The sequence below is a fragment of the Panthera onca genome, assembly GCF_046562875.1.
Source record: "Panthera onca isolate mPanOnc1 chromosome E1 unlocalized genomic scaffold, mPanOnc1 haplotype 2 h2.Chr16_ul_2, whole genome shotgun sequence".
Lineage (NCBI taxonomy): Eukaryota > Metazoa > Chordata > Mammalia > Carnivora > Felidae > Panthera > Panthera onca.
Genome location: NW_027675816.1, coordinates 434,478 through 456,789, shown reverse-complemented (window position 1 = coordinate 456,789; position 22,312 = coordinate 434,478). Strand labels below are relative to the sequence as shown.

The window sequence follows — 22,312 nt, the reverse complement described above, 5'->3', positions numbered from 1 at the left end:
CAAATAACGCTCATCGGTTTGTGGCCACCAGCACTGTTGTTCACACTTAAGACAGGAAGATACTCCCCGGGAAACACCAGAGCAAGGTATACAAAGGTCTGAGACACTGAATCCGCACAACCTTACTGGGTAAGTATCATCATTCCCATTTAACAGTTAAGGAAAAAAGGGGCCCCTGGGTGGCTCAGTCGGTTAAGCGTCCGACTTCGGCTCAGGTCATGATCTCACGGTTCGTGGGTTCAAGTTTGGCGTCAGACTCCGTGCTGACAGCTCTGATTCTGTGTCTCCCTCTCTCTCTGCCCCTACCCCACTTGTACTCTGCCTCTCTCTCTCTCTCAAAAATAAATAAGCATAGAAAGAAAGAAAGAAAGACAGAAAGAAAAGAAAGAAAGAGAAAGGAAAACAGGTAAGCAAATGGAGGCTCAAGAGATACAGAAGCTAAGAGTAAATGGCCAGAGGCCAGCAGCCAGGAAGGGACATAACTGGGATATCAACATGGCTTTCAGGGACCCAAGTCTTTGTTCAAAGTGACTACACTGAAGTGGCCCCGCTCACCCCCACTCACCAGCTCCAGACCACAGGGAAAGCCCATAGTTTGAAAGTGTCACGGATGCGATCAGTGAGGATACCGCTAGAGACACAAAGGCCCAGGACAGCACCTCCGGGGTCGTCTTTTGCACAAGTACCCTGGGAATGTTCAATAGGAAGTCTGCTAAGACGGAGGGAAAGGGGATCTTAAAGTAGTTCGACGACACATACAGAAGCACGTGGCTGTCCTCTCCTCCTTCCAAAGCAAGTTCTTTATTGTCCAACCGACCGACAATTGTTAAACGAGGCCTAGCACTGTACTAGGTACACCGTACTAAGCACAAATACAAAAGTATAGGACACAGTCCCTGCCCATTTGAGGCGCACAACTTAAATCTCTCAGGAACTGTTCCAGGGTTAAAAACCAAATCGGGACTTGGATGCCAGTACTGCAATGAACAGTCTTTAGGGTCAACATCTTACAGAAAAACATCACACCCCACGTTGATCGTGGCAGGAAATCTCCTGGTAGTATCGACTTCGTTATTATCAATAAACAAGGGTTACTTTAGTTCAAGTTCACCTTACATTCCCCTCCTCTGTAATTTGAATAAGAAGTTTTTTTGAAAAAGGACTTCTCAAGGGTCACGTAGTGGAAGTGCTCAGGTACACATCCGGTCAACAGCTGTCTGGCCAAACGAGCTCTAGACTACCACGTGAAACCAAGCTCACCTCCAGGCCATTTTCATGAACATTCTGAGGACCACATAAAGCACGTTTCCACGTAGGACATTATTGCCATCCAGGAGGGGGAGCGGGCGCCGCAGAGAGCGGTCCGGAGGAGACATTTTCATACCAAAAGTGAGCACCGACTCAGGGGCAGTCACAGGGGTGGCCGGGAATTTCATCTCGACCCCAAAGGAAGCTCTCAACCCTCTCTCACTCGCAGAACTCAGAGGTGTGTGGTTCTGGGAACAGAAACAGACCAAAACCGAAAGTTGAAGGGAGATCATGAACTTGGCGACGATTCCATCGCAGGAGTGAACCTCCCGCTTTGAGCACAGAACATTCAGCACGGGACAGAGAAGTGGGAGCAGCAGCCTCGGGAGCCTGAAACCTGAGAAGGGGAGACAGACGCAGGGACACACGCCTGCCCCTCCGCAGGACCCTGTGGCCAAGAACCTCGGCCTCCCGCTGGGTTACTTACCCCACATGGTCTCCATCGGGCAAATAAGAGGCAAACGGGAAGGAACTAGCATGAGGGAAGGACCGGACAATTTTCTAGTGTTATGGAGACTTGACACTCTAATGAAAAAGACCTCGAGTTCCTTTAAATGAAGCACATTACACCAGGAAGAAAATAACTTAAGGGAAAAGTTCAGATCTGGACTTCAAACCCGCAGGAAGCAAGTGCCTTTTTCCTCTTGAGGATCTTTTGCTTTAAAGCACTGACAAGTGAGTTGCTAGCTCTGGCAGTGATGGGCAAGAAGGACGGGACCTTCCTGCTTACAAAAGGACACCAGCGTCCAAGGGGACTCGAGCTGTGCGGAGACGCCAGCCCCGGCTCTGCCAGCTCCACTCAGCCCCCAGCCAGCTCCCCGCCTCCTGCCCGCTGTGGAGACGGCTCTGGCGAGCGCGCACCAGGAAGCCCCCTGGAGCCCTCCACCCGCGGCCAGGCTGAGCGCCGGAGCTATCGAAGTGGAAGGTAGCATTTCACATGTAACACTGGTTTTTCTTCAAACGTAAGACTGGTTTTCTTACAGCATGTATAAGGCACAGTGTGAGAAAGCTGCTCCCGCTCCCAGCCACACACCCACACTCAGCTCCTCGCACGCACGCACACAGAAGAGGCCAGCTGACTTTGCCACAACGCACGGGGAAGGGATCGCTTCTGATCACTTCTGGTTTTTGAGCTGGTTGGAGAGCCAGTCCAGGCCTTCGTAAAGCCCATCTCCACTGGTGGCACAAGTGGCCTGAATGTACCAGTTTCTCTGGCGGAGGGAATGTAAGCCGAGCTTGTCTGTTATCTCCGCTGCGTTCATAGCATTCGGAAGATCCTTGAAAAAGAAAACCCGGAAGTCAGTTTTTAACGATGCATTCACATAACAAAATGCTACGTTCTTCTCCCCAAACCTACCCCACCCCACAGTCTGAGCTCAGCTGATCCTTAATCTCTCTCTCTCTCTGACCTCTCAACTCCACACTGGGTACCACTACTGGTTGTACCATCAAAACAGATGCAGAATCTGACCCCTCCTCAGCACCTCCGCAGATACCCTCCCGATGCCAGCACCATGACCTCTACCCTGGAGCACTGAAAGAACTTTCCTAATTGGTCCCCTTGCTTCTGCACTTGTTCCCCTCAAGTCTGCTCTCAACCCAGTGGTCAGGGGAAGAGCGAACCATTCTTTCAAAACCCGACAACAGCTCCGTCTCTCTCAGGGGGAGAGCCAGCGTCCTTGTGATGGTCTGCAAGGCCTTCGTGACCTGAGCCCCCGGGACCCCTCCCTAATTGTCCTGCTTAATCTTTTCAAATGCCGCAGTCACCATATGTTGCTACATTATAAAACTTACTTATTTGGTACGTGAATTACTTATCATCTGTCTCCTCTAACTAGAACCCAAGCTTGTTTACAAGCTTGTTCTCTGATATATTTCAAGTTCCTACAACCATGCCTGCCACATAATGTAGATCTAGACATATTGATATGGATCTGGATATATTGATATGGATCTAGATATAGTGATATGGAATGACATCAAAGATAGGCTAAGGAAAAAAGCTGATCTCCAGAATGTAAATATGAATACAATCACATAACTGTTTACACAGGCATAGAACGTTGTAACTCTGGGAAAAGAAGAAATTCAACAATGTTTTACCCTGAAGAGTGAGGCTAGAACATTTCACTTGGTATTCTGAACTGCTGGCATGTTTATACCACGGGCATGTTCTGTTTTTATAATTAAAAAGAACAAGCGTCATTTTCTTTTTGAAAGTCCATTGTGCTCACTAGTGAAATTCTGGACTGGCATCGAACCCAGCAGTAGGGTAATCACTGAGTGATGACCCAGCCACCATTTAAAATCATGATTACAAAGAGCTGGATGGCAAGAGAAAAAGTGACACACAGGATGCAACCCAGTCAGAAGAGCGTGAGCTCAGTCACATAACGAATGTGTTCATGGAGGAGAAAGTGGATGGAAACACACCACAATTGACTGCGGTTATCTCGGGCTGGTACGTTCCACAACTCTACCTTCTTTTCCAAGCTTAGTTCAGCTTTGAGTCCCGAGGTGGGACGGCTCTACACTTGGCCCTCCTCCCACTCTTCCTTTACTGCTTTCCATTACATTTATGTAGAAGACCCTTCTCCTCCTGGAAGATAGGCCCCCTATGATGCAACCATCTCCTCCCTCACCGCCCCCGCCCGCTCTGTTCCAGCTGTATTGGCTGCCTTGCTATTTTTGGCCCCACATGGCCACCTTCCTGCTGGCCTTCAGGTCTTCTTCTCAAATGTCATCGTATGATGGAGGAATCCTGGCCCTTCCCCACATCTATCCTCCACACTTCCAGCAGACACATTACATATTATTTACCGACTGACTCTGCTTGCGCTAGAATGCAAACTCCATGAACACAGGGATTTTTGTCCGTCTTGCTGCTCACTGCTACAACACCAATACCTAAAACAATGCCTGGATCTTAGTAGATGCTCAATTAATATTTGTTGCATGAATGAATAGAAGACATAAGCTAAAAAGGAGGTGCATAGGGGGCGCCTGGCTGTCTCGGGGTTGTGAGTTCAAGCCCCATGTTGGGCCTAGAGCTTACTTTAAAAAAAAAAGAGAGAGAGAGGTGGGGGGTAAGGTGGGAAGGTTACAGGAGAGACTAGAGAGAGAGGAAGGCAGATATCTAATTTAAGTATCCATATTTTTAAGTGAACATCTGGCAGAAATTTCAGTCCCGGTATTCAGAAAGCCAACAACATACCTGTTTATTTACAAACACCAATAAAACTGCATCTCTGAGCTCATCTTCTGCCAACATTCTGGTTAGTTCTTCTCGGGCCTCATTGACCCGCTCTCTGTCATTACTGTCAACCACGAAAATCAGACCTGGAAAGAAATCACAAGCATGTTGGTAATCTGAATCTGGAAAGGGGAACTGTTTATACGTCCTTACAGCTTCTCCCTACTTATGTGTATGGTTTCACCGAAAGCAATCCATAAGGAAGGACATCTAATCTCCAGAGTCAGGAAGGCTGCTGCACACTCAACCCACCTACCTTTTCAGAAGCATCACAGGCCTTCACCAGATTAACAGAAACAAGAATATAGAGAGAAAAGGTTAAGGTTCATGCTTTATTACATTGCTTCTACATCATGCCTACATAATGAAGTCCCAATAAAAACAAAGGACATCAAAGTTCAGAGAAGCATCCCAGGTTGGCAAGGCTCAAATGATGTTACACATCTGGCACACATCAGCGTGCCAGAGGTAATGCAGTGTTTTCTCCGTGTGCAAAGGACCATGGAAGCTTTGTGTCTGGTAACTCCCAGACCTCGCCCTATGTGTCTCTCCCTTTGGCTGGTTCATTTGTATCCCTGTGCTATAACAAAACTGTAATTCTAAGTATCTCGCTTTCCTGAGTCCTGTGAGTCATTCTGATGAATTACCGAACCTGAGGGGGTTGTGGGAACTGCTGAATTTGCAGCCAGCCCATGAGAAGTGAGGGTGGTCTGGGGACCCCATTTACGGCTGGTGTCTGAAGTGAGGGAATCTTGTGCCTCTGACCTGTGAAGTTTGGCCCAACTCCAGGTAGCTGGTGTCGGGAAATCTTTGCAGGATCCCACACTAGAGAGAGCATCAGGGATCCCCAGGAAGCAAGAGACAGGTCGAAGAAAGATACCACCACACTGTGTGGAAGCAAAGGTGGTAGAAACCTGCACAGACCTGGTTGCTGCTACGTTGGCTGGAGGAAGCACTGGGCCAAGATGATTCCCTGGGAAATCCTACTCACGCCCAAATAGAGAACGGGGAAGACCGTCTTCGCAGCCGTCCGTGTATAGTAAAGTACATAATGATAGTAAGAACTTGGTGGTTAGCTGACAATAAGCCCTCCGTGCGACAAAAACGTGAAGCGGCTGCCAGAACTAATATGCTCTCAGGCTGTATCGAGGGCAGTGTCGGCAGCTCAGTTTCTGGGGTATGGGCGATAAAAAGCCTTCTCTATCGTGTGTCAGTCAGAACATCCTGTGAAGATTACATGGTCGCTGCAGGACCCCACGCTCTACAATGCAGGCGCACTGGAAGGATTCAAAGAAAGACTAGGATGGCAGAGGAACTAGAGACGATGTCAGACGAAAAAGAACTGACATAACCGGGGATATTTTATCTCGAGAAAAGACTCACTGGGGGACTGACAGCTGTCTTCAAATATCTAAGAGTTCATGCCATAAAGAGAGGTTCAACTGGTTTCATATAGCTCTATAAGTACCCTGAAGATCAGTGGGTACAAACTACAGGACATCAACAAAGAGTCAACAAAACTGAAGACGCAACGGGCTGCCTCGGGAGGCCTCCCTGTCGCTGGGGAGATTTGTGCCCCGCTTCAGCCACAGCTTATGGGGACACTGCCAAAGGGACCTTCCCGGTAGCAGAAGTGTAGCATGTGAGGATGACTTCTTGGCTGCCTCCAACACGGATTTCACAGCGATGTCAGGAGGGAGAACCGGCGCTGGCCCTCTGCCCCTTTCCTCCTGCTTCCCAGGCCCACCCGACAGCTGCCTGGCCAGCTGCTCTGGGGTGGCCCACTCCTCAGACAGGAGCTCCCACAGCTTCGGGGTGCTCGGGTGCTGCACCCGAGCCAAAGTCCCGTCTGTTATATCACATCAGATTAAAACAATGCAGAACATCCAAAACTTCTCCCGAGGATGCAATATTCTACCAATAGTATAACCAGGTCTCTGATCATAACTAAGCAAACAAGGTTATCCAGAAATTCGAGGAGATCCTTAGTCTCCAAAGCAGAGTTGACAGGGTGGGAGCAGACGTAGAATCCCTTCACCATTCCTGATAGAAACAAAGGTTTATAAATATCAGGGCCCACTTTATACTGCTTTCACATAAATCCTGATCTGAGAAACAAAAGAATCTAGCATCAGACTGACTCTACTTTTGAACGGGGAGAACCTAGAAAAGATCATTTTACACATGAATGGTACACTACAATTTGTTTTAAAAGGCCGGGAGGCTGGGGCACCTGGGTGGCTCGGTGGGTTAAGCATCCGACTTTGGCTCAGGTCATGATCTCACGGTCCATGAGTGAGTTCGAGCTCGGCATTGGGCTCTGAGCTGACATGCAGAAAATATCTTTGGACAGATGTGCAAAAAAACAGAAGTGCTGGTCTACGGAGGGAGAACTGGGTGGTTAGGAGACAGGAAGGAGACAGTGGCATTTCATTATACACTTTTATTTCTTTTGGAAATTTGAACCGTATAAATGTATGACCATTTAACAAATTAAAATTACTACACCTACAATCAAGGAGAAAAACCTTAAAAAAAAAAAAAAAAAGAGAAAAATCTGTCCACGTGAGAACTAATGGACCATTTTATGCACTCTATGTAATATAATCAACTAAGAAATCACATAAACTATTCAAATTCCAATCTATACAAGGGAAGCCTAGTGAAGACAGTCAAATGTCTTAATGGAGAGCTAAAAGCTATCATTTAGTCTGTCATACTCAACATACTGATGAAGAAAATTTAAATAATAAAAGACAGCCTGACCTTTGAGAAGCTGGCAGAAGAAAAAGAGGCAGCATCCAAGGCCACTCAGAACTGAGATGCCTGGACCCACCACAGACAGCAAATCCATTCTTCAAACACTCCCCATTCGCTAATCTCATGAGCAGTCTAAATTACGCACCGCAAGGTCCTAGAACACAGCCAGGTGCCTGCCATCAAAGCAACAGTCGCTGGAGTTCAATTAAACTGGACTTGTTAAGAATAGAAGATTGAAAACAAAAAGGCACTTCAACTCGGTGACTGAAGGTGACAGCACTGAATCAGGCAGGCAAAAGGAATCCTGCCAGAGAATGAGGAAGTAAAACCTCTCACAATTTGGGCTCTGTGATGGGGTAATTTACATGTCAACTTGACTGGCCAACGGGGTGCCCAGACATGTGGTCAAACGTCTTCTCTGGGTGTGTCTGGGAGGGGTTTCTGGATGAGGTTAATGACATCTGAATCAGCAGACTGCCTTTCCCAGCGGGAGTGGGCCTCTCCAGTCCACTGAAGGCCTGAAGAAAAGAAAAGAGTGAGAGAAGTCCCTGCCTGGCCATCCTGGAACTGGCCTCCAGGACTTCTGGCTCTGGACTGGAACTTCTAGCATCAGCCACCCTGGTTCTCCTGCTTGCTAAATGCAAATCCTGGGACTGCTCAGCCTTTGTAACCACGTGAGCCAGTTCCTTATAATAAATCTGAGATATATGTATATATATATATTTATAGATATATAGATATATATATTTCCATCCATCCTATTGGTTCTGTTTCCTCTGGAGAAGCCAGACTAATACAGGCTCCTAGCCTACTACCATCTAACCACCGAACAAAGCATTTTACAAAATCAATCTCATTCAAGCCAAATGATCCAACACAGGAGGTGGTACCTCCATTTTATAGATAAGGAAACTGAGAAAAGATTACTTAACCCTCCCAAGATTTCATAGCAGAGCCGTGGTTCAGACCCACGCTTTCTAGATTTATTGACTAATGAGGAATTGCATCCGTCTGGCCATTATGGCAAGTACCAACCCAAGATAAATGAACACTCTTGAGTATCAGAAGGTATACTGTCTGCAGCGGATTGAAACAGAGATATAAAAATATAACAGTCATCATGCAAGTTGCTAGGTTATCAAGTCAGTTCTCTGAAGATCAATAAAGGTAAAGAATTAAGCACTTTTTCTGCCTTTCTTATATAAACTATATTTCAGAGAAACCAAATATTTGATGGGAGTTCTCTGTTTAGAAGGATTTCAGCTAACAAATACAACTGAAATGACACGATCTAGAAAAATCACCATTCTGTAACTCTAATAACAGATCTAGCAGTCTTCCACGAATGCTAGAATCACTCAGTGAAAGGCAACTTTATTTTGGGAGAAGTATGCTGAAACCATCTGAATCCATTTAGCATCACTAAAAGTGGGACAACCAGGCCTGTGTTAAGATGTGATACAACAGGAAGTACTTAGCACCACTTCTGAAGTATTCTTGCCGCCAATATGAACCAGAATGTAACCACACCTCTAGAACAAACTACCATTTTACAAGATATCCATAGACAAATTAAGTAACACTACAATAATCAGCCAAATCCAAAATGCAGGATAAACATCTAACAAAAAATGACGCAGGAAAAAAAGAGGTGGGGAGAAGATCTGTTTTAGAGTAAGAGACTAAAGGGACGTAACCATGAAACGCAATGTGTGAACTTTGGTTCCCAATGCAAACAAATCAAACGTAGAAAGGACATATCTGACCCACCTGGAGAAACTTGAATACGGGCTGGGTACTTGTCATTAAAGAATTAATACTAATTTTGGGGGTGTGATAATGGCATGGAGATTATGTTCAGAAAAAAAGGCTTTATCGGTTTGAAATGAAAACTGAAGGATACATGAGCAAAAGGTATCACGTCTGGGCTTTGCTAGAACATACTCTGCAAAATGCTAATAAACTGTTGAAGCTGGGCAATGGGTACAAGGGGGGTTCATTCTGCATCCTCTCCTCCTTATATCTTTTGAAGTTTCCACTAACAACAACAACAAGTGTGTGTGTGTGTATACATACACACATATATGTTTACACGCACACACAGCATTTTAAGAAAAAAAATATACAATTTACTTTAAAGGCTGAGAAAATAGCTGCAAATGAAGTGAAGTGCTACAACAATGATCTAAAACATAAAGGGCCAGCAGGCTTGGGCACTGGGTGTGATAAGACCGACAAATACAGGCCTTTATTATGAGCCGCATGCAATGAAAACACCACCAGTAGTAGAATCTGCAAAATTAAGACTCCAAATAAGTTCTAAAGCGAGCATGAAGATGCCATCTGGTTACGATTCTACATGAGAATCAGGGTGTAAACAGCTATGTGAACAGTTTATGGATATCTTGACAGGCAACATTCTAGAAGGTAGCATTTATCCAACACAAAATCCATGGAAAAAACCTCAAAAAGATTGATGATGGGTGTGGACCCATTAGAACCCCAACTTCTAAGAAACCAGTGATAAGGAAACAAGGCAAGGATCTGGGATATGCATGTCGATTCCTACACCTCTAGAATAGCAGGGCAACAGGGAGGGACTGTGGCCACACAAGACGCTGGCATCTGGGGTTCCAGCCACGCCTGTTCATTTCTTTCTCTCCAGAGGCATGATTCTTAGATATTCTCAACAGGTTTAAAAGAGCTTACTGAATCCAAATTCTTCAAATACCGGTACTTCATCTAACATACATACAATTCTCAATGAACCAAAAGACAAAATTCATCAGGATAGCCCTTTTTTAACGAATCTGGATTAAGAGAAGTTTTCTAGGTAGGGCATTAATGCCCAAGCACCTTTTTTAGAAAGGCAGGGACCATTTTCCAAAAAGAAACCTCCCCAGGAAGTGTAAGTGGGTCATTGGAAGAGAAGGAACGACTGACAGTCCAAACAGAGCAGAGCACAAGGTTTTGCCACGAGCATCCAACTTTAGACGCATTTAATACAAATGGTTCCAAGGCCACAGACTGGATAACCTTTACCTTGGGTGTTCTGGAAATAATGTCGCCACAAAGGTCTGATTTTGTCCTGGCCACCAACATCCCAGACTGTGAAGCTGATATTTTTATATTCTACCGTTTCCACATTGAAACCTAAATTGGGAAGACGGAGAAAATTGTTAATGAAGACTTCTGTTGGCTGAATGATTTCAATGAATTTCAGCTAACATTTGGACAGTACTTTTAATTTACAAAGCAACTTGCTAGTCAAAGATCTATAGCTTACAGGGGGCGCTGGGCTGGCTCAGTCGATAGAGCATGCAACGCTTGATCTCAGGATAGTGTGTTCAAGCCCTACTCTGAGCCTAGAGCTTACTTAAAAAAGAAGAAAAGATCTATGGCTTACAAAACCGAGTATGTTAGCTCGCTCTTTCACTCATCACCTTCTCTACTCTCTCCAGACTCAAACCTCACACATCCTCTTCTTTTCTCTCAGCAGATCTTACAGTGCACTTCAGAGCAAACAGAAGCCACTAATGGGACGACTTTCACCTCCCACCAAACAGTGTAGAAACCTACCTACACCTTTCCCCACCCTTTGCTTCCCTCCTTGGAACAACAGAAGAGGGCCACTATCCAATGTCAGTTCTAACCACTCATACCGCCAGACCTTGGGCTGCTCTCCCCCCGCTCTCTGAAATCCCCACCCTGTTCTTCTTAGCACGCTTAAATCTTTACATCTTTCAAAAAAAGCCCTTCCTTGACTCCACATCTTGAACTGCTACCACCCTCTATTTTCCCTGTTAAAGCCAAACTTCTCTGAGAATAGTTACATTCACTGCACCTACTGTGTCACCTTGTACCCTAGAAAACCTTGGTTCTGCCCCACCATGTTACAGACCTGGCGTTGCCGAGGCAAGTAGTGACCGGCACGTCAATAAATCCAACAGATGCTCTTTGGTTCTTAGGTAATTTGACTTCACATCTGACACTACTGCTCACTCCCTCCTTGAAACTCTTCCCTGGTTTCCCATTCTCCTTCTAATTCTATGGCTGAACCTTCTTGGTCTACTTAGTGAGCTCAACCACATTTAATTGATCCTTAGATGATGGACTTCTAGGACTCTGTACTGCCCCATCCATTCTCTTCTTTCCACATCCCCAGAGGTAATCTCCTTCCCTCCTGGGGCTGTATCACCATTTTTGTGCTAATGACTCAAATTTACATGATCTGAACCCAGATCTCTTGAGCTTCAGGTCCATAATCCAACCTTCTATCCAACATCTTTGGTTAAATGTCTCAAAGGCTCCGGTAAGGCAGTACGTCAAAACTGAACTTAAGATCCCCACCCCTCTAACCTGCTCCTCTCCTAGCTACCCCTGCACCCCTTCATCCCACAAGCTGGAAATCTGGAAGGCATCACTGACACTTTCAACTCTCTCACCCCTAAAATTCTCATTATGGGGGCACCCGAGTGGCTCAGTCGGTTAAGTGTCCGACTTCGGCTCAGGTCATGATCTCACGGTTCACGAGTTTGAGCCCCGGGTCGGGCTCTGTGCTGACAGCTCAGAGCCTGGAGCCTGCTTTGGATTCTGTGTCTCCCTCCCTCGCTCTCTCTGCCCATCCCCCACTCACACTCTGTCCCTCTCTCATTGTCAAAAATAAGTAAAAATTTTTAATAAAAAAGAATTCTCATTATCAAATCTTATCTGTCCAACCTCCTAAATATCTAATAGTCACCCTAACCCATGAAACTGTCATTTCTTGCCTCAATTATTGAAGCAACCTAACTAACCTAGCAGCAGCCACTCTTCCTCTCTGTCCACTACCATTTTCTAATCAAAACTCTCAAAACACATGTGGTCATATCACTTCCCTACACATTCATGCTTGATTGAAATATTTAAAATAAGGGGGGAAAAGTAATCTCTTTGGCTTCCCACACCCAAATCTCAAACATGACTGTTGAGGCCTACCACAACCTGGGACTGCTCACTTTCCAAATCTCACTTTGAGTCAAGCCTGGTTTTCGCGAGGGGCTCTCACTACATTGCAGAAATCTCAATTCTTGCTAAATAAATGCATAATTTCAATGCCATTCTAAAGCAAAGAGGGAAAGGAAGTGGGATAGGAAACTTAGCAAAACAATCTTAAATGTAATCTGGAAAAATAAGTAAGCATAACCAAGAACTCTCTGAAAACAGGTAACAAATTACTTTTAAGATATTAGGGGTGCCCAAATGGCTCAGTCAGTTAGGTGTCTGACTCTCGGCTCTGGCTCAAGTCATGATCTCACGGTTTCGTGAGTTTGAGCCCCGCATGAGGCTCTGTGCTAATGGTGCGGAGCCTGCTTGGGATTCTCATTCTCTGTCTCTGTCTCTCTCTCCACCCCCCTGTCTCTACCCCTCCCCCGCTCACACTGTGTGTGTGTGTGTGTGTGTGTGTGTGTGTGTGTGTGTCTCAAAATAAATAAACAAAAAAATTTTTTTAAGATATTATCAAACCTTAATAATACTTGAAATAATTAAGTTCAAATGACGACAACAGGGGGTTGTCCAGAAGGACACACACACCCATGAAAACTTAATATATGACAAAGAAGGCATTTAAAATCAGTGTGGGGGGGCGCCTGGGTGGCGCAGTCGGTTAAGCGTCCGACTTCAGCCAGGTCACGATCTCGCGGTCCGTGAGTTTGAGCCCCGCGTCAGGCTCTGGGCTGATGGCTCGGAGCCTGGAGCCTGTTTCCGATTCTGTGTCTCCCTCTCTCTCTGCCCCTCCCCCGTTCATGCTCTGTCTCTCTCTGTCTGTTCCAAAAATAAATAAAAAACGTTGAAAAAAAAAAAATTAAAAAAAATAAAATAAAATAAAATAAAATCAGTGTGGAAACACTAGCCAATAAATGGTGGAGAGCTGTCTATCCCTGCACGTGTCCTATACACATGTGACTGTCTGGATTTAATTGAAATTAAAAACGTGGGCTCCTCAATCGCACTAGCCACATTTCAAGCGCTCAAGAGCCACTTGCGGCTATGGCTATCAACCTGGACAGCGGTCACAGAACACTTCCATCACTGCAGAATGTTCTACTGGACAGCACTGGCCTTCTCATTTGAAAAATATAACTAGGGGCACCTGGGTGGCTCAGTCGGTTAAGCAGCCGACTTCGGCTCAGGTCATGACCTCGCAGCTTGTGAGTTCGAGCCTCGCTTCGGGCTCTGCTGACAGCTCAGGGCCTGTAGCCTGCTTCAGAGTCTGTGTCTCCCTCTCTCTGCCCCTTCCCCAGCTCACACTCTGTCTCTCTCCCTCTCTCTCAAAAATAAATAATTAAAAAAAACAAAATAAAAATAAATATAAATATAACTAAATCCCTAACTTACTTGTAACAGAAAAATAAACTTCAAGTAAATATTTCAATGTTTTTAAAAATGAAATAAAAATAATGCAAAAAAAATAATAACGCATTATTATTAGCAGTAGAAAATATTGGTGAATACTTTTATGACCCCAGATTGAGGGAGACCTTTCTAAAAATGATACCAAACCTAAAAAAAGAAAAAAATTGGTAAATTTGGCTACCTAAAATTCTGTATGGCAAAACACAGAAAAAAAGAGGTTGAAAGACCATCAACTGGAAAACCAGCATGGGACAAGACTTGTTCCTGACCCATAATGTCCTTCTTCAAATCGGTAAGAGACATATAAACATGCCAACAAAAAGAAAAAACCCTAGAACCATATTAAAATCAAGTCACAGAAGAGCAAATACAAAAGACCCACTGATGTTTGAATATATTCACTTACAATAGAAGAAATCCCAATAAAAATCAGTGTTTTTTCTCTATCAGATCGGCAAATTCCCTGGAGAAATTAACACTTTTTAGTAGCTGCTGACACAACCTTTTTGGTGAGTGTGTACCCATATTAAATGTACGTTGTTTTTAAGTAAACTCTACGCCCAATGCGGGGCTCAAACTCACAACTCCAAGATCAAGAGTCACATGCTCCACTGACTGAGCCAGCCAGCCCCCCCTAAATGTACATTGGTTTTAACATAGCAATCCCTCCTCCAGAAATCACTGCAAGGAGAAAACTTTGCAAAAATGTTAAAGATGCTTACTTCAGCATCACTTACAAAGAACAACCATCAGTGGAAATTCATTAAAATATAGCTACAATGGAATACTATCCAGTTATTAAAATGCGATGTTCGGGGCGCCTGGGTGGCTCAGTCGGTTAAGCGTCCGACTTCAGCTCAGGTCACGATCTCGCGGTCCGTGAGTTCGAGCCCCGCATCGGGCTCTGGGCTGATGGCTCAGAGCCTGGAGCCTGCTTCCCATTCTGTGTCTCCCTCTCTCTCTGCCCCTCCCCAGTTCATGCTCTGTCTCTCTCTGTCCCAAAAATAAATAAACGTTAAAAATTAAAAAAAATAAAAAATAAAAATAAAATGCGATGTTCATCTGTATCAGTCGTTAGGTAAGCCCCCAAACTTAGTGACTTAAAATAATGATTCCCTCCATCACCACCACCAATTCTGTGGGTTGCCTGGGTTTCCCCCTGTAGTACATTCAGCCAAGGAATCCCCTGGGGGCTGGGCCAGGCTTCTCTCTCTCCAGGTAGTCTTTTCATTCTCAAGGAACATCGGGCTTCCTCTTCTGAAGGTGGCAGTGTTCCAGAAGTGCCAGCCCCAGGGCAAAAGCACTAACTTCATCTTTGCTTGAATTACATTTGTTGATGCTCCCTAAGCCAAAGCAAGCCTGTGGCCAAGCTGAGCATCACAGTAGAAGGGAACTGCATATGGGCGTGGAGAGGAATGATGCATTGGGGGCCATTAGTTTAATGATCTACCACAAGGTTGGTATCCAATTCATTCACCAAACATTTACTGGACAGGGGTGCCCGAGTGGCTCAGTCAGATAAGTGCCCCACTCTTGACCTGATTTTTGGCTCAGGCCACGATTTCATGGTTCCTGAGTTCGAGCCCCACGCTGCACTCTCCACACGGAGCCTGGCTGGGATTCAATCTCTCTGACCCTCCCTGCCCCCCAGCTGGCTCATGTGTGCGCATGCATGTGCTCTCTCTCTCTCTCTCTCTCTCTCTCTCAAAATAAATAAATAAACTTAAAAATATATATATATATATATTTATGGGGTCTGTGTGTGGCTCAGCCAGTTAAGTGTCAGGCTCTTGATTTCCGCTCAGGTCATGAAATCGAGCCAGCATCTGGCTTTGTGCTAACAGCATGGAGCCTGCTTGGGATTCCCTCTCCCTCTCTCTCTGCCCCTTCTGTGTGTTCTCTCTCAAAATGTGTAAAATAAACTTTAAAAATTATCTCAAAAATAAGTAAACTTAAAAATAGTTACTGGACGACTATGTGCCAGGCATTTTGCCAGGGGCTTGGGAACAGTGGTGAAAAAGACAGACATGGTTCCTGCCCTTATCTCACACACACACACTGTTGGAAGGAAGACAAGTGAGCAAGCAATGACAAATGTGTTGAGAGTTACTAAGAAGTTCAAGTTACTATGGAAACTTTTACCAGGGGAAAACCAGTCCAGGGTATCAGGAGAGGTGTCCCTGAGAAATAATGTGTAAACTAAGACCAAAAGAATGAGCTGGCATTAGCTACATAAAGGGGGAGGAGGCTAAGGAAGAAAGCGGGAAAGCATTCCACAGGGAGGAAATAATAAGAGAGATCCATATATACTGTCTAATGCAGAGTAAGGTGGAAAACAGCACACATATGATTTTACAAAAATATTTACCAAAATCTTTTTTTTTGTTTTAGGTTTATTTATTTTGAGACAGAGAGAGAACAAGGAAGGGGCAGAGAGAGAGGGAGAGAAAGAATCTCAAGCACGCTTCATGCAGTCAGTGCAGACAGAGCCCAACACGGGGCTCGATCTCAAGAACCCTCACAAACCACGAGATCATGACCTGAGCCAAAATCAAGAATCGGACACTTAATCGACGACTGAGCCACCCAGATACCCCTTCACCAAAATCTTCATGGTACAGTGTTTTTAACACTTGTTTATATTTTGCTGTAGGTCTGGTATCATGGAAGCATGAATTATTTTTATAATTGGAGAAAACCACACAATTCTGCTATTTTCATTTGGGACTGATGACATTTTTTTAAAATTGTGGGTATGAATGTTTTTGTCCATCTGGTTTCCTCCTTCTCCAAATGTTGCAATCTCTGAAACCATTGCCCAAGTTGGAAGTCGATCCTTTGGTTCCTGTGACTAATCCAACATTCAGAATGCTACTGACTTCACACATCATCCTGGGGAGCCTATTCTTACGTGGGAGTTTGGATCTAGAGGCAGTTCATAAGGCAGAGATCAAGTCCTGTCAAACCTGCCTTTGCAAAATCCCTAAATGGCCCACAAAACACAGTGCCGGGGTGCAGGGATAACTACACTGCCATGTCGTCCTCCAGCATTGGAATAAATCAGATTCTTCAGCTGGACACCAACTCAAGCAACTGGTTTGAGCCAGAGTGAAGAAAATCACACTGCATCTTTAAACCTAGAAGCATACTTCCTGCGGACATGCTTCCCCTTAGAAAGGCCAGCTGGAAGGAAGTCTGACTGAAGAGGCAACAGTAATTGCCAGCTCCCATCTCAGGCTGAGGCTGGGACACACACTGAGTGGAAGAGAGGACATACCTGCCCTCCCGGTTTGTTTGTCTGTTTTAAGATTTTATCTTTAAGTGATCTCCACATGGGACATGAGGGTCAAACTCCCAACACCCAAGATCAAGAGTCCCAAGGAGCCTGCTATGGAATCTGTGTCTCCCTCTTTCTCTGCCCTTCCCCTGTTCACGCTGTCTCTCTCTCCTTCAAAAATAAATCAACATAGGGGCACCTGGGTGGCTCAGTAGGTTAAGTATCCAACTTTGGCTCAGGTAATGATCTCACAGTTCATGAGTTCAAGCCCCGCATCCTGCTCTGTGCCGACAGGTTGGAGCCTGGAGCCTGCTTCAGATTCTGTGTGTCTGTCTGTCTCTCTCTCTCTCTCTGCCCCTTTCCCTGCTCGTGCTCTGTCTCTCAAAAATAAACGTTAAAAAAAAATTTTTTTTAAATAAATAAATAAACGTTAAGATTTTATCTTCATGTGATCTCCACATCCAACATGAGGCTCAAACTCACAATACCCAAGATCAAGAGTCCCAAGCTCTACCAACCAAGCCAGCCAGGTGCCGCTGCCCTCCCTGTTTTAATCATTATCTTTTTCCTTTTTTTGCCAGGCAGATAGGGTTAAGTGTGCTTAAACCGAAATGTGTTCATTTGAATGCCCTGTAAACCTAGCAATGTCCTAGAGATGCCAGGGAACAACTAAGAAATTCTATACCACCTAATTTTGGCCTCAAAAAGTTTATGCTCTTGGGGCAGACAAAATTTTCAAAAAAAGTATTTAGTAATAGGGATGCCTGGGTGGCTCAGTCGGTTAAGCATCTGACTTCAGCTCAGGTCATGATCTCACAGTTCGTGGGTTCAAGCCCCACATCAGGCTCTGTACTGAGAGTATGGAGCCTGCTTGGGATTCTCTCTGTCCCGCTCTCTCTGCCCCTCCCCCATTCACACTTTCTCTCAAAATGAATAAACTTAAAAAAAAAAAGTATTCAATAACAAAAAAGCATGCGAAAGTATAAGATACTAAGTTGTAAATTGGTCTTGTCACAGGTCCTGAACATACCTATTGTGGGGATGGTAGTCACAATCTCTCCCAGTTTCAATTTATACAAGATGGTGGTTTTTCCAGCCGCATCCAAACCCACCATAAGAATCCGCATCTCTTTTTTCCCAAATAGACTTTTAAACAGTTTTTCAAAAACGTTCCCCATTGTGACTGAATTCTGTTACCTGAAAAGAAAGGCAAATTAAGTAACTGTTCTTTGCAGAGATATGGAAACGCCATACATAAAATACAAGTCTCTGTCAGAAGTGGCTCCTAGTAAAATTTAAACAATTTTAAGTATAATTTGGCCAATAAAGAGAGAGTAGTGTATCTAATTTTCAAAAGGAGGGGCGCCTGGGTGGCTCAGTCGGTTAAGCGTCCGACTTCAGCTCAGGTCACGATCTCACGGTCCGTGAGTTCGAGCCCCGCATCCGGCTCCGGGCTGATGGCTCAGAGCCTGGAGCCTGCTTCCGGTTCTGTGTCTCCCTCTCTCTCTGCCCCTCCCCCGTTCATGCTCTGTCTCTCTCTGTCTCAAAAATAAATAAACGTTAAAAAAAAAAAAAAAAAAAAAAGGGAAATTCAACTAAGCTTTTTGATGTCTTGCCACAAAATTCTCTTTTTTCCTTGCAGCACCCAAATGGGATAATGGAAACACAGTCAATGATACCACTACGGCAGCAGGCTTTGGTCACCCTAAGTATGGAAGTCATGCCACAACATATACATCTACACTCTCTTGAAATGAGAACTAATGAAGGACAGAACCAGTGTATTTTTTTTAATGTTTTTATTTATTTTTGAGACAGAGAGAGACAGAGCATGAGCAGAGGAGGGGCAGAGAGAGGGGGAGACACAGAATCCGAAGCAGGCTCCAGGCTCTGAACTCTCAGCACAGAGCCTGAGGCGGGGCTTGAACTCACAGACCGCGAGATCCTGACCTGAGCGGAAGTCGGACGCTTCACCGACTGAGCCACCCAGGCGCCCCAGAACCAGTGTATTTTACTGGATGTGAAGCAAAGTCCTTAAGGCAGGTTAAGTATCAGTATCTCTTAGAAATTTAGTAGTTGCCTTTGGCTAGCAATCAGTATCAATATCCAGAAAAGAACCTACAAAATTTTCAGAGGGGAGGAAATAGGGCATTGAGCCACCGCACTGCTAATAGAGAAACTGGGCAAAGAGTTGAGGAGATCCCATAGCATCCAGTGTTGACATCACCTGCCTCTCAACCAATTTTTTTTTACTTTTTGTTGAAATATAATTTACACACAGATAAAAACACACACGATAACCATACAGTTCAATGAAATGTCAGGAACCAATCATAAAAAGATGATTACCAGCGACCCAGAGCTCCTTGTTCCTCAATCCCAATCTTGACCTCCCAAAAGGTAATCACTATTATTGATATCTAACAGCATACATGTTCAATATTTTATTTTTTAGGAGAGTGCATGATAGATTCTATAAAGAAAGGCAAGAGTAAAGACAGACTAGCTTTGCAGGAATTTACAGTCTTTTAACACATCAGCCTATGAAGTGTAAGCTTGACATTCTAAAGACTTAAAATAGTACTTTGTCTGAATCTCGAACCAAGCTCCTCAAAGTCTACAAAGATTCTCCCACCCCCCCACCCAAAAATCCTTGTTATAAAGACTATGATTTTCCAGTTAAACTGCTAAACAAAGAAAAACTTTACTCCCTGGCAGAGCAGAGAGAAAATGCAGTAAGGACTGCCAATCTCATTCATCTAGACCCTAGTGACCTCAGAGGGGAGGTCACCAAATTCCAGAGGCCTCACGAATGAAATTCAACGGTTTCCCACAGTAGCCTAACACGTATGATGTCCAAGCATATACCATTCTGTTCCGCCATCAGAGGAAAGAAGCATTTATCCCGTACATAAATGAAGATGAACTGCTACAACCAAAGAATGATGAATGCTTTTATCATTCACAGATGGTGTGTATGTAAAGTATACAAACGTCCAGGGCATTGCAGCAGTCAAAATCTTGTTGGGCGACAAAACTAGAGACGCCTTGTCTTTGTTTCCGAAAAAAACGCAAACCGCATAGATGAGAAAAACTGTAAGGAACGTGCTGGGAGTGGAGTGGGGAGGTACTTCCCGCTTACACGTCCTTTGAGCCAAATACTCGTGCTCCGTTCCCCCTCCCAACCACACACAGTACACCACCTAGGTTTTCCCTCCTGCTTCTCTTTCCCTCTTCTTCCTCCTCATCTGCCAGGGGCTCCCAAATCCCGCTGCGTTTCTGGAAACCCTCTGGGGAAAAATATCCCCGATCCCGGCGCCTCTTTAGCACGTTCACCCTTCCCTGCCACAAGCACCAACTATCCATCAAGGAGGAACAGCGGCGAGACCCTCTGGGCGCGAACGAGAAGGGGGCGGGGGAGGGGAGCAAATGGGCGTGCGCGGCGGGCAGGCACGGGCTCCGGGTCCCCGGGAAGAATCCAGAATGCCTTTTCTGCCCGTCCGCCAGGCCGCTCCCTCTCAACCTGCCTGCCCTCGGGAGAGCGGAGGGTCACGGTGGACGCGCCAAGCTTCCCCCGGGTACCCGCAGCGCTGGCCCTACAGAAGGTGGAAAAGGGACAGGGAGCCCGACCCCTTTCCGCAGGCCAACCGCTGTTCTCTGGTTTCCTGGCCGCTGACGGTGCGGAAATCCAGCCAGGCCTTGAATGCTGCCGCCCCTTCTACCCAGCCGCACTTACCTTTACCTGCCGCCGCACAGGGCACCGTTACCCACACCACTGCCTTTCGGATTTCGGCTCCCCTCTGCAAAATGGCGACCGGCGCGGGGGCGGGAACGGCAGCCAACCAATCATCCATCGCCTCTTGGAGCTTTCGTACCAATGAGCTCGAAGTTCTGTGAGTGACGACATGTCTGGCCAATGCAAAGGATAATAAGAGCCTGGGCGGGAGGAGGCCCGCCCCTCGCGACCTAGGCGACGGCACGAAGCTCTGGAAATGCCGGGTTTATCTTCCAATGACAGCTCCCGGCTTCCAGGCAAGACACTCCCACACGCCCCGCCCCAGTGCCGCGCGCGGGACCAATCAGAAAAGTAAAAGGATTTCCGATTTGCTGCGCCAATCAACTCGGAAAAATCCTTGGGATTGAACTAACCCCGGGAGCATTGGAACCAACCGGGTGGGGGCATGTGGGCGGGGCCAAATTCATAAGGATATTTAAGGAAATTTACCGTGTTTGAGCTAAAAGTAGAAACTAGTTTGGGGCGGTGTCCTGTGTAGGAAATACCCAGACGCTGACACCGAATTTAGGCTTAAGGAAAGTTTCCTACTCAGTCTGAAGCTAGACTGCAGCCCTGCCTCTAAACAAACAGATTTTCAACAGTTGGGTAAAATACTAGCCACCTGCAGAGTTCAGATGTCACAGTACCACAGTCTTCACTTCCACTCAATAATAACTCAGTCCCTCTCAATGCCAACTTGGTTAGCTAAAAAGGTAACCAACTGCTGTAAATGATACCTAACAAAAAATAATCGAAAATGAACACCTGCTGAACACATACCGTGTGCCATGAAAGTCAAGGGCTTTACCTGCATGACCATAACGCCTCGTGAATTAGAAACTATCATTTCCATTTTACAAAGAGGAAAATTAAGTAGCCGGCCACAGATAAAAGCTTAGGTCTTAATCTTTTTAATGAAATACTTTCTGTCCCGGTCACAGTGATTGTACATATGAAAGTAAACATATAGGAGGTTTTTCTACATGACTCCTTAAAAATTTTTTCTGACTATAAAAAACTTATACAAAGTTGCTTTTAAAAATACATGAGAAATGGCATTCCTCACCAGAGAGAGGAAGAAAAGGAGGAAGGGGAAGAGAAAAGAAAAAAATTACCCATCATTCTATCACTTAGAGGCAATCACTGATATATTTTCAATTACTTCTTTCCAGACATTCTTCTCTGCAATTTTTACATAGTTCAGATTAGCAATACATAAAACTTGGGTTTTTTCCCAGTTAGCATTTTAATCTGAGCATTTTCCACATTACTTAACATTGTAACATTTCTTAAAATTTTTTTTAATGTTATTCATTTTTGAGAGAGAGAAAAATAGAATGTGAACAGGGGAGAGGCAGAGAGAGGGAGACACAGAATCTAAAGCAGGCTCCAGGCTCTGAGCTGTCAGCACAGAGCCTGATTTGGGTCTTGAACTCATGAACCATGAGATCATGACCTGAGCTGAAGTCGGATGCTCAACCCACTGAGTCACCCAGGCGCCCCAATATTTTAACATTTCTGATAGCTGTGTGATATTCCATCA

General features: G+C 45.2%; 1 protein-coding gene across 3 annotated transcripts; it reads right to left on the bottom strand.

Annotated features, from left to right (window-relative positions):
- Positions 1-781: 781 nt before the first annotated feature.
- LOC132687494 (ADP-ribosylation factor 2) lies at positions 782-20,863 on the bottom strand. 3 transcript variants are annotated; one of them, XM_060645802.2, is made up of 5 exons: positions 20,737-20,830; positions 18,025-18,191; positions 10,364-10,474; positions 4,523-4,647; positions 782-2,585 (listed from the first exon to the last, which is right to left on the bottom strand). In XM_060645802.2, the coding sequence occupies exons 2-5, from the start codon at positions 18,170-18,172 to the stop codon at positions 2,424-2,426; spliced, it is 546 nt and encodes a 181-aa protein (XP_060501785.1). In that variant the 5' UTR covers positions 18,173-18,191; positions 20,737-20,830; the 3' UTR covers positions 782-2,423. The 3 variants fall into 3 exon arrangements, with proteins under 3 accessions (XP_060501785.1, XP_060501786.1, XP_060501788.2); XM_060645803.2 differs by having other exon boundaries at positions 20,731-20,807; XM_060645805.2 differs by lacking the exon at positions 18,025-18,191 and having other exon boundaries at positions 20,737-20,863.
- Between the last annotated feature and the right edge of the window lie 1,449 nt (positions 20,864-22,312).